The sequence below is a fragment of the Mustela erminea genome, chromosome 4 (genome assembly GCF_009829155.1).
Source record: "Mustela erminea isolate mMusErm1 chromosome 4, mMusErm1.Pri, whole genome shotgun sequence".
Taxonomy (NCBI): Eukaryota; Metazoa; Chordata; class Mammalia; order Carnivora; family Mustelidae; genus Mustela; species Mustela erminea.
Window position 1 is genome coordinate 26,777,630 of NC_045617.1, and position 25,786 is coordinate 26,803,415.

General features: G+C 35.0%; 1 protein-coding gene across 5 annotated transcripts in view; it reads right to left on the bottom strand.

Annotated features, from left to right (window-relative positions):
* LIN28B (lin-28 homolog B) overlaps window positions 1-24,477 on the bottom strand; it is a 140,768-nt gene extending 116,291 nt beyond the window's left edge. Inside the window, exons 1-4 of one of the 5 annotated variants that reach the window (XM_032338942.1) lie at window positions 24,204-24,477; window positions 15,463-15,511; window positions 8,052-8,306; window positions 7,029-7,216 (exon numbers count right to left, since the gene is read on the bottom strand). In XM_032338942.1, the coding sequence (XP_032194833.1) occupies window positions 7,029-7,216; window positions 8,052-8,061 (198 nt within the window). In that variant the 5' untranslated portion in view covers window positions 8,062-8,306; window positions 15,463-15,511; window positions 24,204-24,477. Of the gene's footprint in view, window positions 1-7,028; window positions 7,217-8,051; window positions 8,307-12,084; window positions 12,124-15,462; window positions 15,512-23,287; window positions 23,593-24,203 lie in introns of those variants that run through there. The other 4 variants (XM_032338943.1, XM_032338941.1, XM_032338940.1 and 1 more) reach the window with 4 other exon arrangements.
* Window positions 24,478-25,786: the final 1,309 nt, after the last annotated feature.

The following is a 25,786-nucleotide window of genomic DNA, read 5'->3' on the forward strand; positions in this document are numbered from 1 at the left end:
TTCCTTAACTCTGAAAAATGGGGAGGAAAGATATTAGTGAACACATTTCACCTATAGGAACACTGAAGCTCAAAAGAAGTGACTAGCCAAAACTAAGAAAACCACCAAGTGGCAGAGCCAAATCCAAACTTCCATTTCTGATCCTTTATCCCTTAGTCTACTGCACTACCACTTCTTAGTAATATTAACTATGTACAACAAACATCACTGAGTGCTTACTATCTCTCAGGCTCAGTGCTAAATGCTTTACATGTGTAATAACATTTAATCCTCATAATAACCCTATACAAAAGTGGTTACTGTTTTGTCCCCTCCCTTTATGAGACCCTAGACACTGACAAGATAACTCACTTCCCCTACAAACAATGAACTGGAATTTGAATACTGATCCATTTGACCAGAAGCTATACTACTATATAGTACCTCACAAAGATTAAATACTTAGTTATACAGCGAAAGGTATTAAATTGTCATAGCAGGTCTATTTAAAATAATACTTTTTCTTTAGCTTATATTTAAGGATATACAAACTGGATATGTACAACTTAATACTCATAAAATCTCATGATAAAACAAACTATTAAAACAACCTGTATAACTAATTCATTTCCAAGTCTCAATTTATATCCTGTATTTTAAACAATATTAAACACTATGACATAAAATTATAATAAAATGCTTGTAGTTCACTATAATGGAAATTAAGCTGTTAACATTATATAACACATTTTCCCAATTTTAAAGAGACCACATTAAAGAAGATACCAATTTAATTTTCTACTATGAATATATGCCACTGAACATAACTTATCTGTGATTTTATTGTGACTAGGTTACATTTTAGTTTATTTATTAAACACAGACTTGCTATACAACTTTTATAACAGCCTCAAAAGTTAGGTATTAATGACTCCAATTTGCTGCTGGTTATAGAAAGATAAGACAAGACTAAATCTATCAAATGTCTATAAATCTTAGGTTAGACAGCATTTCCAAATTGTCAAATATTTAGACACTGGGGGGTTCTGTAATTTTCAGATAATTTTCCAATTTGTTACTAGATGGAAAATAAGACAATCCTGATATATCAAAATGCAATATAACAAATAGTTTTGTTACTCATTCAATAGAAGTACTCATTAAAAGATAATTTCTAAATGTACCCCACTGATCTACAATATATTTTCTTGAATATGTTACTGTTAACTTTTCAGTATTAGAAACTGTTATAATCAAATTATTTTAGAGAAGAATATAAACCATTTAAGTTTCTTATGTACTGTATATGTTACAATGTCATAACCTATAGTAACTGTATGTTGAACAAGCTGTATTTCTTATTACTTAAAATTCAGTGAGAAATATCTCAAGATATAATTATAGAATTGATAATAATTTAAAAACTCTATTTCATATGTAGTTCCAAATCAATACAAAAGAATATCATATTTAAATATATTTCCAGTTTAATTAATCAGAAATAACCTCACTTTATTTGTTTAGGTTATACTTGGATTAGAAATAAAAACCCAGCACACCATATTTTTAACTAGTAACTTTTAGGTTAATCACAATACCAAAAGAACTACTCAGTTAAGATATATAAAACTATCTGTAATTTCTGAACAGAAAGAATTCTGGCAAGTTTAAATAATAGGGCTTTCTTGCTGCCCCAGAGCAACAAAATTTACAATGATCTCACTTTTTATCCACCATGTTGAATGTAGGCAACAAAAGAAGTTTTTAACCTCCTATGAAACCCAAGAACTCTAAGATTCTGTTAAAGGTATGTTAAAGTTGTTATGCTAAATACTTGTAAGTGGTTTCTCACATATTTGTTTAAAAAACAATTCTTTGATTTATTGCCTTAATTTTTTGTGAATAGTCTTTAAAAAAAAGAAAAATAAAAAATAAGAGGAAAATACAATAATATTTATTCATTTATTAATAAATTAATTAATATGCATCAATAGTCTTTAACATGAGGAAGACTATTTTAAACATGTGGTCAATTCACACTTCATGTTTAAATTGAATTAGGATAAAAATATCTTTTAGAAGTAAACAAAAACAAAACAAAAAAAGTGTCTTAAAAATGGACCAGCATTTGAAAATCAGAAAGTACCTAATATCTTTTAAGACAATGAAAGTCATAAAATTTTGATTTAAATGTCTTTACATGTAATTTTCTAATTAAATAGTTTTAGAGCATTTCATTTAGGATTCTTCCAAATTGGTTAACTCAGCAAATCATCTTGAAAATTTGGTAGTTTTAGGAACCATTTTCAAAACATTAAAATGTGTAACTCACTAACAAATGAGCTGTAACTGCTAAATGGTATTTTTATAATTGCTAAGATTTTGCTTTATCTAAATAGTTTTTGACACTGACATTTTCAACAGCCCCAAGAATAATAATAACCACAATTATTTTCCATGTGAAAAATGTTTTCATGCTAAACTATGATAAAAATAAAGATGGCTAATAAATTGGTAATGAAATATTATGAAAAAAATCATTAAACAAGAACATACTGGTGTAAATCTGTTTTCATAAATTGCCTAATTAATAACCACTGAGACATGAACTGTCTGCTACATCAACTGAACTGTGTATAATACATAAAATTTTCATATATTTAAAAATTATTTATCTCCAAAAGTTTTCATATCCTATACTGTTAATAAAAATGCTTTAAATTTATCTCAGTTATATCAATTATTCTTATTTCTTCTATTTCCATTGCTTTGAGATATTTTCTGAGCAAAGTAATAAAAGGAACATAAAAAATATAAATCGTTGTAACACGGACATTTGTGTTTTTCATTAAGATCAAAGTATAAGTCAGAAATAAAGAGCATAAGAAGAAAACATCAATACGTGGAAGGTAAATTAAGAATTCAAAACCAAATTATTAATAAATATTTAAGCCTAATCAAGTAATGGTAGCTAAATTATAGACATTTTGAAATTACACTTTTCTCTCCAGAAAAAAAAAATTCTTATGTACGCAGTGAAATAAATGAAATACATTTATGTTAAGAATTCTTTATACCATAGTGACGGCAAAGAATAACAGATATATAACTGAAAAAGCAAGAAAATAGTATTATGCAAATGAGCTGGAGAGGAAAATAAAGAGAATGGATTCTGCACCCCACCCCCAACAAAATAAGATTTACTTTTTCTTATTAGGTAAGAAAATGACTTTGGAAATCAATACCAAATTTTATGTAAAGAAAAACTTACATGATAATAAACATCAATAAGTAGTTATTAGGGAACACTGCCCTACTCCAAAAAGATCTAACTTTACCATGTGAGTCACCTAAACTATCATTAAATATTTAAGTTCTGTCAAAGTTTATAATATTTCAAAAGGTTGTAAGAGACCTCTCCAGGTAATTTAAACATGTTATCCCACAATCTAACTGTGGATGCAATTTCTTTGAACTTATCAGTAACGATAAACTAAAAGAAATATTAATTATTAGCACTTACAAAATAATTGTACTCTCACTAACAAAATTACCTTAGTAGCAACCTAGACTTACAAATCTGTACTAACCATGTATGTATATTCTTAATTCAATTAAGAGACAAATCTCTGTGCATTGCACTGGACTCTCAAGTAAGAAATTCCTACAAACATATCCTATTTACAAACTAAATCATCATCAAGATTTTCCAGTTTTAATTATTAAATATTTTAAGGAACAACTAAAAAACAATAAGCTGTACTCAGCTTATTGTTAAAATTCAAAAACATAGTATTTATATATTCTTGTAAGTTTTTAAAAGTATTATTAAATGCTATCAAGTTTCCAAATTAATGTGTGTCAAAATACACATATTACCAGCCCATAATCATATGATCATTTAAACCACAAGTTAATATTAGGAAGTCAAATGAAGACTGTCATTTTTAAACTACCAATGGTCACATAACATTCTCAAATAGCAGAATCTCTCTGCATTTATCAAAAAGTCTAAAGATAAAGAAAAGTACAGCACCTAAGTCATGTTTATTTTTGAGATATTGGTGACACTACAGAGACTAGAAGAAAATGTGACTGTATTCTTGCCAACAAATTTTAAATAGAATTACGTTAACTATGAATGTACAGCTCTATTTTAAAACTACACATGCATGTATTCTCCTCATTTCATAGCAACTAAATTGTTCTTAATGTGAAATTCTTTGCAGTAGAGATTTTTTTTGTTATTCCTGTTTATTTTTATGTATTTTATTTATTTATTATTGAAGTATATGTAGTCAATATTTTTTAAAGGAAAAAAATTCCTGGGAGCCATGGCATGAACTTTTAAATATTATGTCAAACTAAATCATTGTTTATTTCCCCAAATATATACAATTAAAAATGTTTCATAATACTTAAAAAATACCTAGTGACACATGTATTTCTAAAGACTAAAAAAAAAACAACCCCAAAACTATTCCATGTACTTAAAATAATGAGTAGATATTGGTCCAGTTGAGCATTTAAAATTCCTAATTACCAACAATGGTTATTCTTTCATAACAAAATAGTATATAGACATAATGGAGGAAAATCTAATTTTAATTATACATTAAACATAGTATGTGTTCCAAAATTCTCATACAGTAAAAATGGCAGTAAAATAGTAATTTGAAAAGTATTTTAAAAACTTTTGTTAAATGGTCCTGAGCTGTAACCTGATTGTGTAAGTGATGCTGACATCATGCCTGCAGACATCATTTATAAACATCTAATTATTGCAATTGCTTGGCTAAAATCTGTAGGATTCCTGCCTTGTTCAAAACAATTATTCATATGATTTATATGCAATTTATATGAGTCTCAATATAAGAGAAACTCCTCTACCAAGGCATCTAAATCAATAAGAAAAAAAAAAAAGCAACTGAAAACTACATAATTTCCCTTTAGGAAAAAAGTGAGATATGTTTCAAAAAACGAACACTGTAGCCATCAAAAAAACTCCTTGAAAAATCATTTTCTAATTTTAATTTAAAGAGTATCACTGCTCTGGTTTTTTACATCACAAAAATTCTAATACTTAAGTTTTATCGACTTTTTTACATACTTCTTCCTAAAAATGTAAGAATACAAATATACACATTTTATGAGAATTTTTCTCATATACCATTTTAATACTGTTTTATTAGTAAATATGTGATTTGTAACATAAGATTAAAGGAAGTTTAATATTAATAACCAACATCTGTACTCTAGAAACTCTACACTATCTGTAAATAAAACTTTTCCAGCGATATATTATTTCATAATTCAGTGGGTACACTTGAGTTTAGTAACATTTAACCATTAAACAGCTTAAATTTGGATTAATTGTGGTTCTAAAGATTAATGCTGGTTAATGAAATGTCTAATATTTGAATGTATTAAAAGGTAAACACAGGAAACCAAATTATAACAAGGTGTGATCAAAGAAGAAAAGGGCTATTCTTTTTCATTCATCTATAAAACAAATTTATGAGATCGTAAAGAACAATTTAACAACCTCAAGAAGGTTCAAAGTGGGGAAAGCCAGAGCCTGAGAGAAAATGGATTTGTCAATGATTTCAGTCATTCAGTATAGGGAGGGAAAAAAAGCAGAAAATGTAGGTTCATTTTACAATAAAGTAGGGGGCATAAAATCCAGTAGCCTGTCTATGGACTTCTATTTATATATTTAAACCTTGTTTCAATTCACAGATTATGCTGATCCTTCCACATGTAAACAGCCAATATTGATGGCAAGGCCCTTAGGAAAGGAAAACACACACCACACAGCAAGGTCAGGAAGCTACCAACCACCACAGGACAACAGATCAAAACAGAATGGTTTCATATGTTTCTATTGTTTATATACTTAATTTGAAGATGATATTCCTTGGGGAGTATAGGAGGTTGTAAATATTACCAGGAACATGCAACACAGTATCAAATAAAATATATACTTCTCATGCAAATACACTAAGTATTTCTTGCATGTATCTGTCAACCTGTAGTATTGAGAGCATTTCATTCAATTTTTTAAACTTAAATGTCAAGCCAAAATAAACCTCTTTGGTCTTAAATCCCTTTATTCCTAAGAATTCCTTACAGAGAATTACCATCTTTCAATGAAATAATCAAGCTCACAAATTGTAATTTTTTTCTTTTTACTAGATTAAGCAATAGATGAGTGAAAATGGAAGAGGCATTAATTCACTTGTTTCCAGGTTAAAATTTTGAAAATGATAAGCAATGACATTCTGTTTGGTATTTAAGCATTTTACAAAATTACAACATGATATAAGCAATGGTGGAAATTTATTCAAAGTAGCAGAGGAGAACATTTTAAATATACAAACTAGAGCCACAGCTGGCCACATGTTTTTTGAGTTCAGTTTCTTAAAGAGACAGGATCCTTGGACCTATGCCCTAAAAGGGAGCACATTTCCAAAATGCCTGATTACTAAACATCTTCTCTTGACATTTCTTCAAACCCACAGTAGGCCAACGGTGTTCTATTTTATTTTACTATAAAATCAAATTATTTTTATTTGATTCTACAAATGACTCTCCGGGAAGCAGAAACAAATAAATAGAGGAAGCTACTGCGACTAAAGATACCAAAAGTAAGGGAATCCAGAGATTTCCTATAATAGCAATGTTTTTAAACTTAAAATGATCACTGTCTCTTCATTCATTTCCCCACTCGTTCACTCTGCCTAGGCGACAGAGTATATTGTAACCGGTAACACCGGAAGCCACGCTACAGCAGTTTCGCTGTCGAATGAAGAGGGGAACTTCCTAATAATGTCAACCAGCACCATAGCAATGAAATTTCAAAGACTTCATTTTCTGATTAGTAAAAGATACACAGTAAGGGGTCCGTACACATACCCTAAAAACCGAATTAACTCAGGATGGTAAGGAAGATTTCCTTTTTCAGTGTATGTCCATTGACAAACCTACTGACCAACTCCAGCACATGGAAAAAAAGAGAAAGGAGGGGTGGTTAAAGAAGTTTGGCTTACTTGGTGCACAAACACATCGACTGGAATTTCCAAGGGGCTTCCCTCTCGGTTTATCATGGAGATGAATCCAAATCCCATCCGCACATTGAACCACTTACAGTGGCCAGTTCCGTGCAGAACCTGGGATTCTTCCTCTGCCTGCTCCGGCAGCTTCCCGGGCTCTTCTCCACCACCTTTGCTTGCCCCGCCTGAGTAGAACAGGACAAAAAGAGTCAGTTAGTCTGGATTCCCAAACTGTTCACTGAAAGAGAGAGGGAAAAAAAAACAAACAAACAAACCTGATTGGGGCATGGGGGGAAGAAATAGAAACTCAAAAAAATGGTTGATTCTTTTTTTCTACAGAAAATATTTAAAAGGAAAGGGTTAAAAGGGGGAAGCGGGGGAGGCGGGAGCCACACTGTTCTATCGATCACATCAACTTCCACTTTTCTGTACATACGTGTACTTTTTCATTTAACTCCATTTTCCAGCCACATATTACAGTACAGCATGCGATATTTTACTTGCATATTGCTGATTTAACACTGATCCCATTTACAAAGAGAAATTTTCAGCGAAACTATTCTCTCCTGAGGGCACGAGGAGGAAAGAGAAATCCTGAAGATGGTTACAACTAGTTAGTGCACATGCGGCAGCAGCGAATCCAGGGTTATTTGCACTGTGCATTCCCCTCCCCCCAACAACTTTCAATTAAAGTTGGGGTGGAATGGGGGAGGGGGCAGGTGTATAAAAGTTTTCTTGGGCTCACTAACTGAAACTGCGCTTAATCACACTCAAACAATTCAAACAATAGCCCCCTGAAAGCTTTTCAAGTTGTGAATCAGTGTGGGCGGTACAAAACATTTTTGGAGATCTATAACAATAGGTTGCAGAAAGCCCCATTGCGAGATGGGGAGCGGGGGTAATGCCCAGTATTGGGGTAAAAGGGGAAGGGGGGGACGGGCAAAGAAGGGTGGGAAAGGGGGAGGGTGGAGAGAAAGGAAGAGAGAAAATCACAGTAAAACAATAGAAAAGAAAATTAACCTTCGGCCATGTTGCCCCACGGGCCCTCAGCTCCAAACTCGTGAGATGAAAAGTTTCCCTTTGGAACGGAGTGATCTTCTGCATCAATCTAACATCTTGATTTTGTGCGATCACAAATTTAGCTCGCATGGTCTAATGTGCTTTCCCTCTTTTGATTTTTTTCTCTTCTCTCTCCAGTTTCTGGCCCCCTGAGCCACGTGACTTTGTCAATTACATGCTTTCTTGCTACTAATTTCACCTCGGATCCTTAAGGGGCTGGCAAGAGGAAGAGATAACCAATCGCCATTTCATCTATGCTGACATCAAAATAATTTATGAATGAACATGAAAAACTCAAACATGTTATCTTAAAGAGAATTTGAGACGCTTCTTTACGATAAATCAGAATGCTGATTTCGTGCTTTTACTTAAACACAATAGAGGGTTCCTATGAATCGTCGATTTAGAAAAACGGCAGTCATATATGTGCACACGCGTGCCTTACACACAAGCCTGTCTAAATAATCTCATTTAGGGGGAAAAAGCCATTTAAATAAAGCAACCGATGTTACGCTTTATTTTCCCCCCTAAGAAGTCAGCTGTTCCATAGGAGTAAACCTGCCCAGAGTGCAAATTTCATATTTAATTCAATTCTTAGAGGAAAATATATAATTTACAAACGATCTCATTAAACCTAATTACATCTCCACGAAACTTTGGATAATAGTAACATACACATACAATAAGACGAAAGCGTACAATTACCTGATCGTGCCCAGAAATTTTTTTCAAATTTTAAAATAAGACCCTACCGGAAAAATCGCTAGCACCTTCACGTACTCAAATTACGTTTAGGTTTATCATTTCTGAACATTTTGAAGGGGGAATTGTACTTCACAGGTTTCTCCGCCATCTCTTTCCGGGGGAGGAGATGTGATTAATGACTTCCTAAATAACAGACCAGTTTTCCAGCCTAACATAGAGTGAACCTCAATCAGCGGCAATTGTTCCCCAAGAGCAAGACGACGTAGGGCAGGGAGGGGGAGGGGAGCGCCAGGCAGGGGAGGTGAAGAGGAGCCGCCAGCACAGGCGGCTGCAGAGCCAGAGAATGAGGTGGGGGAGGAAAAAAAAAAAAAAGCGGTGGCAGGCGGGGGGAGGGGAAAGGAAAGAGGGCTAGTGGGAGAAAAAAGGTAAATTCATATCATATTGATTGGACCCTGACATTTAAAAAGTCCACTACCAATGGACAGACGAGTCAAATAAACGAAAATGTAATAACGGATTAGGCTCCCACTGTCCCTTCTCTGGCCTGGCCTCAGTTTCAAAATGCTTATCTTTTACCTTTCAAATTGATTCAAACGATCGTTGATTACTAGATGCTGACTCCAATATTACCGCCCTCATCGAATACAATAAATATTATGGATCAACTAGAAATGCTTTACTTCCTTTAAAATATAAAATACAACCCGCTTTTGAAACCTTAAAAAGCCCCACCACTCTTTCCCCTACCATACCCCCCATTTTCTTAAACAAGCAGTTTACGGAGAAACTGTACAGATACCACTTCCCTTGGGCAAAGCTACTGAGTTGACCCTCCCCCACCTTACCCGCAATCCCCCTCCTGGCTCTTCAAACATGACTACACTCCTAACTCCAGCCACTGTTTCTCACAAACTAAAATGTGGAGATTCTGAATCTAAAAGCATTTGAAAACCCACAAAATGCACCTATTTACACCTCGTCCCCATATTAAATAACTAAATATAAATTCATACTAATTGGTTCAGAACTGAAATAAATGGGGGCATGTAAATATGTTTTTTTCAGCCTTTTTTGGTAAAAGGCATCAATCAAGACTGATCAATTTGGAAAGATTTTTCATGTTTATTTCTTTTGTTGCTTCCCAGAAAAGGAGGTAAAGCTTTCTCATTTATTTACTTTGGGGAAAATAACCATGTTCTAGCTGGTAGGGAGGGAAGCAAAAATGTAAAAATCCAAATGATTTTGCAAGAGTAACAAAAGTGCTCAAAAAATTATTTGCTAACAAAACATTTTTAGGCATTAATTACACTGACCTACAATGAAGTAACTTTAACGAAGGCATTTCAGGTTAAACATTTTACATAATATTGAAATATAAAAAAGTAATTTAAAATAAGTTATTTCTTTTTTATATCTTAAATGAGAGAATTGCTTTTAAAAATCAACATCTGATAAAAAAGTTAACATCTGAAAAAATCAATATCTGGTAACAGAAAAACAATCTGAAAAAGTATTCATGGAAATTAAGGGTAAGTGCCATTATTTATTAAAGTAATTATCATAAAATTCATAGACCAGTATAGTCTAGTGTTGTCACCAACACACATTTATGGTAAACAATATTTTATCTGTAAGTTTATTTTTAATTCGAAGATAGTTTAATCATCATAAAAATCAGAAACAATATATAGGTGGATTCTGAAACCCTTGCTAATTGTTAAATTTGATGAGATTCAAACCTATCAATCTATATATGAAAACTGTGAAATACCATAACTGAACCACATTGAATGGTATGGTTATGAGAATCAGAGCCTTGCCTGATTGGGGGCCTCCAGTATTAGTGGAATTAAGGTAGGGTTCACTGGACTGGTCACTGGTGTCAGAGGTTATCGACTCATTCATTTCCTGAGAGGGACATCAGCCTTTCAAGTTGTGTAGAAGGCTTTTTCCAACTGGGAACTCTGAGAAATCCTCTAACATTCATTCACAAAGAATTTAAGCCAAATACGTGTACATACCTGGGGGATGGGGAGGAAAGACAGAGGGAGAGAAGAGAAAGAGTAAAAAAGGAAGAGGGGAGCAAATTGGGAAGGGAGTGAAGGAAGGAGACACAGTGAGACAAAAAATATCACTATTTCAGGGACATGGCATTGTCGTTTAAATAGATTCATCTTTTCTGCTTAAGATCCTTTTATAAAACTGACCATAATCTGTTTAAGCTCTAAGAGTGCTTCTTTCACAGAAAATAGTCCTATGAATCTCCTAGAATGCTTTCTAATTTGTCACCTTCCTGAAGTCTTCTGGTTTTAATTTTTTTCTCATTTCCTACTTGTTTTTAGTGCCAGAAAGACCTGTGTTTGACTCAAAACGCATGTTTTGTGAAAGCCAAATCTTTTAGTAGTTTGATTTATCATAGTTCTTTCAAAATGTTTCAAAAATGAGTTCAAGTAGTTACAAAGAATCATCAACACACTGGGGAGAAAGATTAAGGAATTAACCTGTCATATGCCTGTTCGTCATCCTAAGAGATCCTAAGATCTCTTCTTCATTTAAAAAAATGAGGTACATATTTTTTTAGATGTTTTCTTTCTTTCCTTTTTTTTTTTTTTTTCCTCCCAAAACTCCAAGAGTACAATGCAAGGAGCCTAAAGAGGTGCCAGAGCCACCAAAGTTGCTGTCAACTATAAGCAATGAGTGACTTCTATTCCAGCAGAAACAATGCTTCGGTTCTTCTTAAAACTAGGAGGAGGGGCCGTGGCACTGCGGAGAGCAACTCCACCGGTGCTCTCCTCCCGGCAAATAAGGCCGGGGTCTGCAGCCCCAGCGCTGCCTTCGCAGACGCGAATCTTCCCGCGCAGCTTGCGCCCCAGGGTCGCCAAGACCCCCAGGCCAGCGGATCCGCCCTTTCCCTCCACCTCCCGCCCCAGCAACTTCCTGTGCCCTTTCTCTCCCCAGTCACCTTTCCCTTTATTCATCTCATCCCCACCTCCTCTCCAGAAGTCAAACCCTTCCAAAGAGGCTGGTGATTTCTCACTAATAAGGGCTTTTAATTTTGTCATTTTGTCCCCAAGAACACTAAACAAAAGAAACTCTTGCCTTTACTATTATGCAGGCAACACTTGGCACAATCTTCTTTAACTGCATATGTATGGCACTTATAATTTGGTCCCTTTATCTGTGAGATGTCAGACTGTCTGCTATCTAGGAGAAGTGAAGTCAAAGGGGAGCGCAATCAGAACCCGAGATTGACCACCACCACCACCCCCACTCCCCCATCAAGTCAAACCTAAAATGGAGCTGTCTTCAAACAGAACTCTGGCGCCGTCCTTTCGGGAAGCCGGGAAAATGTGGCAATGCGCCTTTGGAGACTAGGAAAAGACTTATGCAGGGAAGGGGGTGGAGGGGCAGCTAGGGACCATTTTAGGGAACCAACGCTGGAGCCCGGAGTGACGTTTGCCGGCCAAAAGCTGCGCACCCACACGTTGTGCAAACTGGTCCCGATCCCTCCCACTCACTGCGTATCAGTAAACTACTCGCAATTACTTTTCTTGAAACTTACAATACGGAGTCAAGTGAAAGAGTACTTGCCTGGGTGCACTGGTCTTACAGTAGAGGCACTTCAGAATTGGGGGAGGGGGTAATTTTGTTTTAGTTTCCAAAAAGCAAAATTCCGTTCTCATTTAATTTCCTTACCTGGAAGCAAAATGCTCTCGCTTAAATACAATTGTTCCAATTTGAGGATTTTTTGATAATTTTTAGATAGCTGTAAAAATCTCTTAAATTTTTTCCTTAAATATCTTTACACATTTCCCCAGGTGTAACTAAATTACAGAAAAACAGGAATCGATTAGCATAAAGCTGAAGTTTTCCAGATAAATTGCCTTTAAATTTCAAAAGCAAACAACTTTCTTTCCTTTTTGATCAGTTATCTTTCAGCAAGATATTTAAAGCAACACAATTAATTCAGAAAAGGAGCATTATTTTAAGACCACCATTTTGTAGAAACTTTCTTTTAAAAAAAAAAACTGGAATAGAAAAAAATCCTATTCTATTAACATACTTCTCCCCCAATGAAAAGGAGAAATATAAATTTTGTTATTATTCCTCCCAAATATTTTCTGAATTGTGCTTAAAACTTCCTTAAATGATTTTAATTGGAACAAAAATAGGTTTGAAAGATCATTTGGTGATAAGCATTACATTACTTTGTCCAAATTAGCACAAAAAGAAGCTTCATGTTTTATTTGAAAAAATGAGTTATATTTTTCACCTATAATACTTGAACATGTATTTTTCATAATTTAAGAATATTTTTGCAGTGAATATTCTCAGTTTGTAGAAATTACACTAAATAATATAAACATACAAGTCTTTCCCTGTAATGAATGAAAATTTATTCTTTAAAACTTAATCTCATCAAAAGAAATAATAAACTGAAATAAGAGTATAGACTGCTTCCAAGTTATTTCTTTAATATCTTCACTTTGGGTTTATTTGCAGGAAGGAGACGGGTAGATGGAAAATGGAAAGGAAAAAAGAGAGCAGGAGTAAAAGATTAGGCAAGTGAGAAGAAATCTTCAGGCTTTGAAGATGCCTACATGAGAAGCAAATCTGTGGAGAAAAAATATCTAACTATATACTGAAGACCAGGGTTGCCTGGCTTGCTCAGTTTGGTAGAGCATGGGGCTCTTGATCTTAGGGTAGTGAGTTCAAGCCCTATGTTGGGTGTAAAAATTACTTAAAGTAAATAAAACTTGAGAAGGAAAGGAAGGAAGAAAGGTAGGTAGGTAGACAGGAAGGAAGGAAGGGAGGAAGAAAGAAAGAGGGAAAGGGAAAAGAAAAGGAAACTGGAGGCCAGAGTTCTGGTCCCATTTAATGACCTTATGACCCTAGGCTAATCATTGACCTTCTCTGGGTCTCTGTTTCCTCATCAGCAATGTGAGGAGACTGAACCAGTCAATCTTCAAGTCTTTCAGCTTAAACGTAATCTCTGGAAATAAACTTTCTTTTGGTCAAAGTGGAGCCTCTCCCTGGCCAACACTTTTAGTCACAAGGAAACACAGACATGAAACTTTATTGCAGTCACTTAACACGTTGGTGTTAACATTATTTCCCAACAGAAAAGAGAAAGGTCTCTGAACTGCCTCCAATTTGCCACCAGAGGAAAAACATAACCAGTAGTAAGAAGCAACTAGTTGGTAAATGAAAATATTGTAGCAACTTTTCAGAATCTTCTAGTTCAGGATACTGATTAAGAGCATCATCTCCATGTCAAAGGATTTACTCTAGAGAAAAGTAAAGTGTCTGTCAAATAGCAGAACCGATCAGTGGCTTCCTCATTAAAAATTTGATCTCCACTACTTCCTCTTGCTACATGCAATCTTATATTTAATAAGTTTACAAAATAATAGAATAACAGCTTTTTATTTGTACTTACTAATGCTCATAAACTTTGTCATATTACAGCACTTAAGTATGTTTTGAAAATAGTATTTATCAAAAGTAGACCCAAGACACTAAATTCAGCACAGCAGAAACCAAATACTACATTATCATCAAATAGAATTATTACTGAAAAGTAAGTTTTCAGTTAATTTCAGTAATAAAAGGTTTACTTATCGGGACATCTGGGTGGCTCAGTGGGTTAAGCCTCTGCCCTTGGCTCAGGTCATGATCTCAGGGTCCTGGGATAGAGCCCCACATGGGCTTTCTGCTAAGCAGAGAGCCTGTCCCCATTCTCCCCCGCACCACCCCCCCTCCCCCAGGCCTGCTTCTCTGCCTACTTGTGATCTCTCTCTGTGTCAAATAAATAAATTTTTAAAAAAACCTTTTAAAAAAAGGTTTACATATCAAAAGTCTAGGTTTTACAGCACACCTAAATAAATAAAAGGATATGTATTTTTTAAAGTCTAGGTTTAAATTGTTAAGAGTTCCTATGATTTGGGCACCTGGGTGGCTAAGGGGGTTAAGCCACTGCCTTCAGCTCAGGTCATGATCTCGGGGTCCTGGGATCGAGTCCCGCATCGGGCTCTCTGCTCAGCAGGGAGCCTGCTTCCCTCTCTCTCTCTCTGCCTGCCTCTCCATCTACTTGTGATTTCTCTCTGTCAATTAAAAAAAAAAAAAAAAGAGTTCCTATGATTTATTTTTGCAGTATAATGAGGAATAAATTTCATAAATGTTCTTGAAAAGCAAAATAAATGGAGCTTCCAGATTAAGAAAATTTCCTGAATCACTGAAAAATGTTTAATATATCATGCTATTTATGTTATAGTAAATTATCTGGAAATAGCACCAAGTGTTACCTTTAATTTAATTCAAACAGGTATCTCTAAGTTCCTATTTTGTTATGGGAGTTACAAAAATGAATAAGCAACAAATCTCCATAAGCATTTAAATATCTGTTATCTATCTTGCATGAATAACAGAAAAGGAAGTCACAAAATCCAATTCTGCTAAAATAAGAAGGAAAAGGAGTTAATTAGAATATTTCTTCCACACAATTCTGGTGAGAGTATGAGTTTATAGATGAAATCATCTGGAGTACAGTAGGATATGGTACCCTTCTTGCCAAAGTGGAGTCAAGTTTTCTTATATGCCCCCAGTAACCTTTCTATAACCTTAGTCAAGTTAAATATTTAATTGGAAAAAAAAAGTAAAGACTAACCTGGGGCTGATGAAACCTGGTTGAATGACCTCATCATCTTCTGAAGAACCTAAAATCAGAGAGCTCAAGTCAGTACTACATTAATTGCCTACATAATTGCCTCTTCTTCAATTTAATGGCTTATTAGAAAGCAATAAAATGCTTAGGTGTTTGACTCTGTGAAGTGACCTGTAAACTTTTTTTTTTTAACAATTTAAGACTCACCCAGCAAAATCACATAACCAATTGGCATAAACTTGCCTTTCATTCCTATGAAAGGACATTGGTTTAAAAAACATCTTAAACAAAACCATTAAGATTACTCTTAATTGTTCATGACCCAATTTCATGAAGAATAGTTTTAAATTTTTTCAGTTTTACACTGTAATTAAAAAATCCTATTTTTTAAGCCACTGTTAAAAATCAACCTAACTTAACAACATTTTATTGATGAACTTATTTGACTCTTCAGATATTTTATAAGATAAATCATGAGAATATAATTGTGGTACTATACCATTCATATTGGGTCCATTACATTTATATACTATGTGAGAAAAAATTGCTTTAATGGTAGTATGCTTAATCACTAAGTATATTTAATTAAAAGTATCTAAGATATATGAACCTACAACTTAAAAAGAAAAAAACAGTTTTATTTCAAAAATATGAGAAAATACTAATGTTTTTAATACATCCACTAGCAGATCTCATGACACAATAAAACTTGAAATAAAGAGGTTACCTGGTAATGAAGTATAGTGATTGGAAGAGAAACTGCTGACCACTGAATTATCATTTTTTCCCTGGGTTTAGAGTTATGGAGGTTTGGAAAATAGATTGGTTTGAACATGCATCCACTCACCTGCTACCACCCAGGGTTGTCTTTCTTCCCTTAACCAACCTTTATACACTACATCTACCATATCAACTCACAAAAAATAAGCCATTATGTGTAAATTCTTTAAGTTGCAATCTAATTTTCTTCTGAAAACGAAAGTGAAGGCTTTTCCAAGTGCAGGGTTCTACTGAATGTTGACCCAAGATTCTTCTTACAAAGGATGACTATTCCACTGAGCAAGATTTGGAAAGAATAGAGGAAGAATGTGAACCAAAGGCACGTGAACCCCTGTATATTAAATCCTTCAGTTATCCTGTGTTTACAACCAAAAGACAGAAGACAATGACAGACCCTAAAGTTAACAAAATTCATTATTAAAACTTATTGAAATAGTTTCCCCTGGTATCGAACCTATATTGTTTTGTTTTGTACCTCTAAGTGGGAGTGTACTTAAATATTGTACATAAATTTCAGCAAACCCTAGCTCCTGTTTTCCTATTCTAAAAACCCACAGCCTATGTTTGATCTTCTCTATGTGCTTATAGTTACAGAAAAGTTCAAACCAAGATATTCGAAAGACGTGTAAAAATCAATACGGATTTGTCTAAAATTTTTTCAAATAATTCATTTAATTATAAATGGCAGATTTAATAAAGTGAAAATCAAATGGTGTAAGAAAGTTAGCTAAATGCTACTATAAGTTTGAATGATGAAGATATTCAGATTTTTCATTATTTAAACTTGACATATAATTTTTTTTGGTTTTGGGGGTTTTTTTGGCAGTTTTAATATTATCATCCCTTTCAAAAAAAAAGTAAGATGGAATTATTTTGACATTAATATACCGTATTGAGGTTAGGTAATAGTTTAAAACTTTTCAGAAACAAGGGTAGGAAAAAAATAGAATTAAATTTAAAGATGGATATTAAAATCTGACCATCCAGTGTTTACTGAACAACTATTTTAGGAATGAGACAAATGTTAACTGTTCCTATCTTTACTATGGGTGACTACATTTTGACATGAATAATAAAGAATAAAAAATAAGCCTTTAAATGCATGAAAATTCCAAAAACAGCTTTTTGTAATTTCATACATGGGTATTTTCATTTAATATTAAGTTTTTGGTAAATTTTAGAAAACAAAAATCTAATTGAAACTGTGATATCCTAAAATACCCTTCTCTGCTCCTTCACTAGAATAATCTCTTAATCATTTAAATGTCCACTTAGATGTCTTTTTCTTATTGTTCCATACTGAGTACAATGCCTCTCCCATATAATACTGTACTGTAATTGGCCGTAATAGCCCATGAAAATGTTCCCTGTCCCAACTTGACGCTATGCTCTGTAATGGTAAAGGGCGGAGGAGACTGTGTATATTTAGCTCATCATTGTAATCCCAACATTCTTTAGTGTTCAATACATATTTTTTAATGAACAATTGACTTAATAAATTTCTGAACTCCAGCAGACTATTTCTAGGATTGCTTTTATGAATTAAATGGACTTGTATACAAAATTTTCTTAAAACCATCTTTTCATAAAAGAGAATGTGATAGGCAATTAATCACTTGACAATTGCTAATGTGAAATATACACATATGAAGCGATTTCAATAATTTTACTTTATATATACATATACTATTATAAAATTGCTTAACTTATAATCACTATTTACTACATTCTTAGATTTCACATTTCCTTCTATTAAAATATGTAACAACATTCTTCTCAAGTACTTTACATATTGTTATTAATCCATTATTGTTAACTATTCAATGTGAAAGAAAACTATTCTTTACTATATGCTCTAACTTATTTTAAAATTGCCAAGTTCTTAAGCCCAAAGAATTGAGTAGTAATAAATAAAAAATGCTACTACATATTACTCAGAACTTTATTTCAATTCAATTTACATCATGTTAGTTTTTACTTCTTAAAAGAAGTTACTTTAAGTTGCCAAAAAACAATTTAGCAATAAAAAATATTCACTATAATAAAAGGAAAATTATTTCATTATTCTCATCACTATAATTTCTCTACATTTAAAAAGATATCTAAAATAACAAATTTTGTTTCTCTTATTATCAGTATATGTAAATGCAAAGTACATTACAGTTTACTAAATAAAATATTCACTTTATGGCTTATAACAAAAATTAGCCTATTTACAATATATCTCAATTATCAATGAACTAAATAAATTCTTTGGAAAGCAAAATAGGCAGCAACGTGACTCTTCCTTCTTAGAATACTTGGGAGGAAAGCTTTTAAAAAATGACTATTTAAGATCATATAACATTCTACATAAACACTACAGTAAAGCCTAAAGCACAATACTTTTATGTTTATTGCAACTTAAATATAACATATACACATTTGAAATAAAATATTAGATATAGAAGTTCAATATTAAAGTCAATGTGTATGCTTTATGAAAATGTTTTCTTACTCTGTTCTCTAAAGGAATGCTAATATGTATTAAAACCCTTCACTGTAATTATTTTTTTGCAAATTGAGTCAATAGATAAGTTCAAATGTTGCCCAAGTAAAATCAGGATATATCATTTTGTAATTTCATTGAATATCCTACTGTAATTTTAGATAAAACTGAAAATGCTGTATTCTCATCTACACACAGATACAGAAAAATCAAAGAAAATTCCCTACTTCAAACTAAGGTAAAACAAATATTTCCAGATGACTTTACACATTTGAAAAACCATTGTTATTGGAATGGTAACACAGGAAAATTCCCATTTCTTAAAATGCTTAGAACATTATCTTGAAGAATGAATTTTTATTACTTTAAGAAAACATTTTAAAATTGCATTTTTATACTTATGAAGTAAATTATATTACTTTTTACTATTTATAATATATTATGTAAACACTTAACCTTAGAGGCTAATATCTATAATACAGCTGAAATACAGAGATGAATTTAACTTTCACAACCATTTTATAAACTGCAGTTTTATTGGTTTCACATAAAATATGAGCAGCTCTAGCAACCTCTTCAAATACTATAGTAAAAAAATTTTATTCTGGGAAAATAAAAAACTTCAATAAATAACTTAATTCAACTGGCAAACTGTCAAGACCGTTTAAAGGCACTATGTTAAACGTTAATTGGTAAATAATTCTTTAACTTGAATGTGAATGTTGTAGCATAATTAAGGCACAGCTGCCAGTTTTGCTAATGAAAACTGTATTTTTCACCGTAAGAAAGAATAGTTTTATAATAAAGCTCATAGTTGAGTCACTCTTGGGGTTACACTGAGTAAAAAACAATAGTGGTTTTAGATTAAAGAATCAAAATAATGGCAAAATTCCTGTCTTATGAAGCTAATCACATACACTTTGAAGGCCCACCATATCTGTAAGATGAAAACTTTAGAGTAGCTTCTTGATATGGTAAACAAAAATGCCTCTAAATAAACCTAAACACTTCCAGTTAATTACAGTATTAACAAAACAATTTTATTTGATAATACATTTTAAGTTTTAATATACAATATTAATGGTTAAAAATTTATATCACAAGAGAGTAATGACTAAATGAGAACTTTCAGTGCATTTGAAATACTTTCAATAAACATTTAACAAAGATCAAGAAATGTTTTAGAGGTTGCTCACCCTTACCTCACTGCCAGTGATCTAATGGTGTAATAAATGTAATACTAAGTAAAAATAATAGGATTTTAAATAGCAGAGAAGATTATATACTAAGAGAACAATGCAAAAAGATAAAACAATTTACAGATTTTTTTCAAAAAAAATTAAAACTACAGAAAAAGTAAAATCTCTTTTCAGTCTGTACAGCATAGAATATTTTAGCTGAAATATTTTTGAAGAATCTGAAAAAAATGTTACATAAAACAATTGTTTGAAAAATATAAAAGTAGCATTTTGGTTCTTGAATTCCCAAATAACAAACAGTGATTTGAAATATGCAGCAAATTTAAAACATGTTTTTCCACCATTAGAACTGGTCATTTAACACTAAGTCCTTTTTTCTATATAATTAAGCTTTTGTTCAGCCATGAAAAAACTAGAAACTGATTGCTTGAAAATGAGCTGCATGCCCTTTGTCCTGGTTTGTCACCTTTGACCCTTAATTTGATGATCCTGCATATCAACCCATTCTATTTTTAAGAAAATAATGTCAAAGTTCTAGGCCTAAAATAGTACTTTTTACAAAAATATTAAATGTATCACAACATTCCTTTTCAGGTAATTTCTACAATGGTTTCACACTAGTGTTCATTTCACAGAGTATAAAACTCAATAATATTGTAAGCAATATCAGCCTGGTGTTTATCCTGCTTCAGACAATAGAAAATTTCCTCAAAGTGCTAAATCAAGATCATTATAATTTCAAAATTTATATTTTTCTCTTTCTTTAGAAATTGCTTATATTTTTGTTTCTAAGTAGAATTTAGTTGAGTGATTTCTAACTTTATTAATTTCAATAATCACAAGTTGTCATGTTGATTTTGATAGTGCCAGAATATAAACCAGAATAAAAACACAAATATCAAGTTCTTACTCAAACTTACAGTGGTTATCAACTAAAAGTGTAGTTTTCGAGAACTCATTTGTTGCTTAAATTGGTTTTAAAACCTTGTCTTCATCTAAGTGACAGCTTTCGAAGAAAGGAAAAAACTCTAGCATTGATCCCATTGATTTTACTGACATTATTCAAAATCAATTTTATACAATAAATTAATATACTTAAGAAATAAAACTTCTCTATCACAATTTCTGGTTCATTTCAATACAGCTGGGTAAAAAGAATACATAAAAATATGTATGAAATGTAATGTATATATTTCCTACAGTGATGATGTAATTGAACCTCTATACAATTTCTGTGTACAGTTTTCAGTCAGATTTAGCAGTGACCAATATGGCTGTCTTGGTTCAGCACTATGGTCAGCGACTTTATAGAGTCAATGTGTCAGAGAACTACAACAGAGTATACATGCACACAGTGGGCAAACCAATGTGAGTCTATATTTCATATATTCCTATATATGTTCACATGAATCAATCTTAGTTTTTTAATAAGAAATTTTCATTGTTCTGAGTGGCAAGCTACAAAATCTTTTTTTCTTGTGGCTCATCAAAAACAGTACTTATTTAAAAAGATAATATAGTTCCTTTAAAAGGCAAGAAAATTAGGTACAGGTTCTAAGCATTTAAACATTAAAACTGGAAATTTGTAGACTTACAGAACTTTAAAAGGAATTAAGATTCCACTAGAAATTATCAAATAAGAAAACTCTTTAGCTGACAAAAATTTGCAATGGCCCTCTCATAATCAATTACTTCTAAATTGTTTCATCTATGAATAATTTTTAAATTATTTAAAATCAGCTCAGCTATGAATTAAGATAAATGTTTATAGGTCATTTTCTGACTGGAGCCTTCTAATATTGTCCCCAAAACTGGTATTTATGAATAGCACTTTAATTATTTTAAAGAGACATCAGTCCTAAACCCGAGGACTGTTTGGCATGTATGTTTTATTTTAAAACTTAGTTTTCCTTTATTCATAGTTTATAAATTATAATAGCAAGGTGTTACAAATACCAAAAAGTTATACATGATCAGATAGCAAACAGTATCAAACTATCAGAGAGGTAAGATCCGCTTAATCTTTTTCTTCAGAGTAAATAGGATTTAAAAAACTTTAAAAAAATTTACAAAAATTTTTTTTTGTAAAAAAAATCCTGGTGTTTTTTGGAATTTACATGTGCAACACACTTTAAATCATTCTGAAGACTGACTTTGACCACTACCATATTAACACTCAATTTGCTTCACTTACAAAGTCTAGTGTATTTCCCGCTTAACAAAGATTTTTTAATTTAAATCCTGATTAATTTCACAACAAATTTTTCGTTGTTTCTGAAAGAAGTTTGGCATAGACAGATAATAAGATACTGCAACTGGACAAGGATTAATGAGAACTGATCCTCAAATCATTTGGTTCCAGATCTGTTGGCAGAGAAGCACCTATAAACGGTTCTTATAACCAATATGCATTACAAATTGATCCAGACACTTAAATTCTTAACATTTTATTATCAAGCAATGATCAGATGATCCCATTTGCAAAACAGAAAAGTCAAATAAAGCATTTTATTCATTTGTAGTATCTTCCCCTCCCTACCAAGTACTAGAAAGAGGCCTGTATGAGTTTAATTCCTGAAAATGTTCAGTAAATTTAGGCATGATGTATTGTCCTATTTTATACATTCAGAGATAAATAATTTGGGAAGAAAGAATTCACCCCCAAATGGACAAATGTCTAATTATTAATCTAAGTGGAATACTGATTATTACGCGTTCTGTTGTTAACTTACAGTATAACTCCTCTCACATATGTGCATATCCATAGCAGAAAAAAATGGCATAAATTTCATCACAAATTTGTATTTTGAAAATCACATAAACTGGCATAAATTTCCAAGAATGTAATTTTAAATTTTAAAGTTCCCCTGAAATCTTTTATAAAGTTAAATTGTGATGTTTCATAACTTACTGTTGGACTTAAAATTTTGCTATACCAACCAATGCGTTTCAGAAAGCATTTTTACATGTCACCTAGCTAACTATGATAATCATCTGGACAAAAAGGAAATATGAGGATTTTTTTTGATCAGAGTAAAAATCACAAAAATCCACCGATATTGTAAAATGTTTTAAATTCATTCTAACATGAGTTGCCGTGTATAATTTTAACTTCCACAATATTTGCGACTAAGAAATAAAAACAATAAAACAGTAATATAACTGCATTAACAGCTGTAGATAAAAAATCTTCAGTGGAGAATTTAGTTCTATGAACGGTAATCATACCTGGTAACCTTAAAAACGTATGGGATGAAAACAAATCCACAGAAAGAACAGAAAGGAACTCAAAGAAACACGGGAACCTAAGATTTCAGTCTGTGTTACATGAAACAATTCAAAATGGCGGACTATTACTTACATTTAAGAAATTTCCGCAATGAGGACACTAAATACATACTGTAAGATGTTACTCGAAAACACTCAATATTTACCAACGTGCAATTAAAAAAAAAAAAAAAGTTTTGCAGTACAAATCTTCCTAATGCACCGCTTCCGATGTTCCAGTCAGTGGTCGGTTAATGCTCCTGCGAATGCATCGGGGTTTTTTTCCTTATCAAACGCAACCTAAATCCAGTGGGTTTTTCTCCGTTTTCCTCAAATCCTTAGTTTTAATTCATTAATTTATACCACCACTACCGAAGCAAAAAGGATCCCCGACGCCTGCCTGTTACAAAGCAGCACCGCTGGCGAAGTGCGCGAAGGGCAGGTGCGGACGCCCTCTGCTGGTGCGGCCCCGCGTGTCCGAGGCGCCGGTACCAGCCGCGGGAACCGGCCGCCGGGACCCCAGCCGGCGCCGCACCATCGCGACCCGAGTCGCCCGCGCCCCCTCCCTGCCCCGGCCCTCCCGCTTCCAGCCGGCTCCGAGCGGCGGGCGGCGACCGCGGCGCAGAGACTGGGCGGCCGCGCTGGAGACGCAGCGCCGACAGCGAGCGCCGACCCAGCGGCACAGAGCGGGGAGAGAAAGGTGTGAACCCGGAAGTACATCGACCGCCCGCATCTCAGTGGTAACACGGGGGCAATAAATCAGGGCCGGAGAAGGAAGGACGCGGCTCCGGTTCCCGCACGACAACTTGCTGCGAGACCTGTCACTTCCCCACCTTGCCCTGTCCTTTCCCCTCCCTGGCGCTCGCGCCTCCTCCTTTCTTCCTGCTCCCCGGCACCGAGCTCCCCTCGACGTTGCTCACGTGCCAGACCCGGGGCCGCGAGCGGCGTCCGCACCCGCGCGCACACCCGGCCCCACTCGCACTCGCCCGGCTTCGGGGCGCGCTGCTTACCTCCGGGGCCTCATGGTCGTGTCGCTAGCCCGGGTGTGAGCGGGAGAGAGGGTGTGAGTACGTGTGTGGCGTTCAGTCCGGGGGGACGGGGCGGAGGAAGGGGCCTGGAGTCTGTCACTTCCTGAGGGAGCGCGGCGGCCGGAGACCCGGGATGCGCGCGGCGGGGCCGGGAGGGTCAGCACATTGTGAGCGGGAGGGGAAGACGCGGTGCGGAGGGGCCGGGGAGCGAGGGCGGCGCGCGGCTGCCCGGCGCGGAATCTGCTGTCGCCGCCGCTCCGCCGCCGCAGCCCGGCGGGTGGCTGGGCGCGGGGAGGAGGGGGCCGGGCCGGGGGGCGGAGGGGGGCCGCGGGCGCGGCGGCGGCGGCGGCGGCGGGCTGCTCGGCTCGAGCCTGCGTCAGGCGGCGGCACGCGCACACCTGCCCGCCGCCGCTCCCGGCCGCGTCATTGGCTGCCCGCGCCGAGCGCGCGAGATTGAACTTTCCATTCATTCTCCGGCTGGGTTGGTGTGCTCGGCGGTGGCAGAGCTTTCCCCGCCGGCTCCGGGGGAGGCGCGCCGCCTCCTGCTGTTGGAAGGGCGCGTTCCCGCGCGGGGTGTGGACGCGCCGGGTCGTCGCCGCCGGCTGCTCCAGGGAAGGCTTCGAGTGTCCGGGCCTGTCACTCTGATCCCACAGCGCGCTGCGCCTGATCCTGGGAGAGCCTTAGGCGGAGGTCCCTGGGGTGCGCCTGGAGGGAGGCGGGAGCGAAACCGTAAGAAGGTATCAAATCGCATCCTCAGCGCCGGCCGTCTTCCGCTTAACAAACGCTCTGGAGGTACCGTGCAATAGTGAACAGCCAACTCGGCACTTACAAGTAATAATGGTACATATCTCAGAATCCACTAAGTGTCAGAAGCTTGGGTAACCAACTATCAGCTGTGTTCCATATTGTACTTCGGTTAACAGTAATTACTCAGCCTCAAATTGAATACAAACATTAATTATCTCATAAAGTACCAAAAGATCTGTGGATACCTAACCGTTGAATTTTGGTATATTTTCCCAAATATCATTGACTTCTCTCCTCCTGTTTTCTATTTCATGACTTCGCAGTTCTTTCTCATCGAAGTTTCTCTTTCTACTCTCAGAGCAAATAGTCCTGGTGAACCACTGTCTGACAGTGGTTGTGATCTGTGATGTGTGATCTGGACTGATCCAATACAGACTACAGACAGTTCCTGACTTACATGACTTAACCATTTTTCGACTTAAAGATGGTGCGAAAGCAATAGGCATTCAGTAGAAACCGTTCTTCGAAATTCTGAGTTTTTATCTTTTCCAGGGCTAGGATTATGCTGCAGACTCTCTCTCCTGATGGTGGGGCAACAGCACCAATTTGCAGCCCACCCCACCTGCCACCTACCTCCCTGTCAGCCAAGTGATCTCCGCCAGATTCACTTATAACCGTTCTGTAACTGTACAGCCGCTGCGTTTTTCACTTTGAGTACTTCACTTTTTCACCTTCAATTTGAATAAAGTACATGAGATATTCAATACTTTATTATAAAATAGACTTTGCGTTACAAAATTTTGCCCAACTGTAGGCCA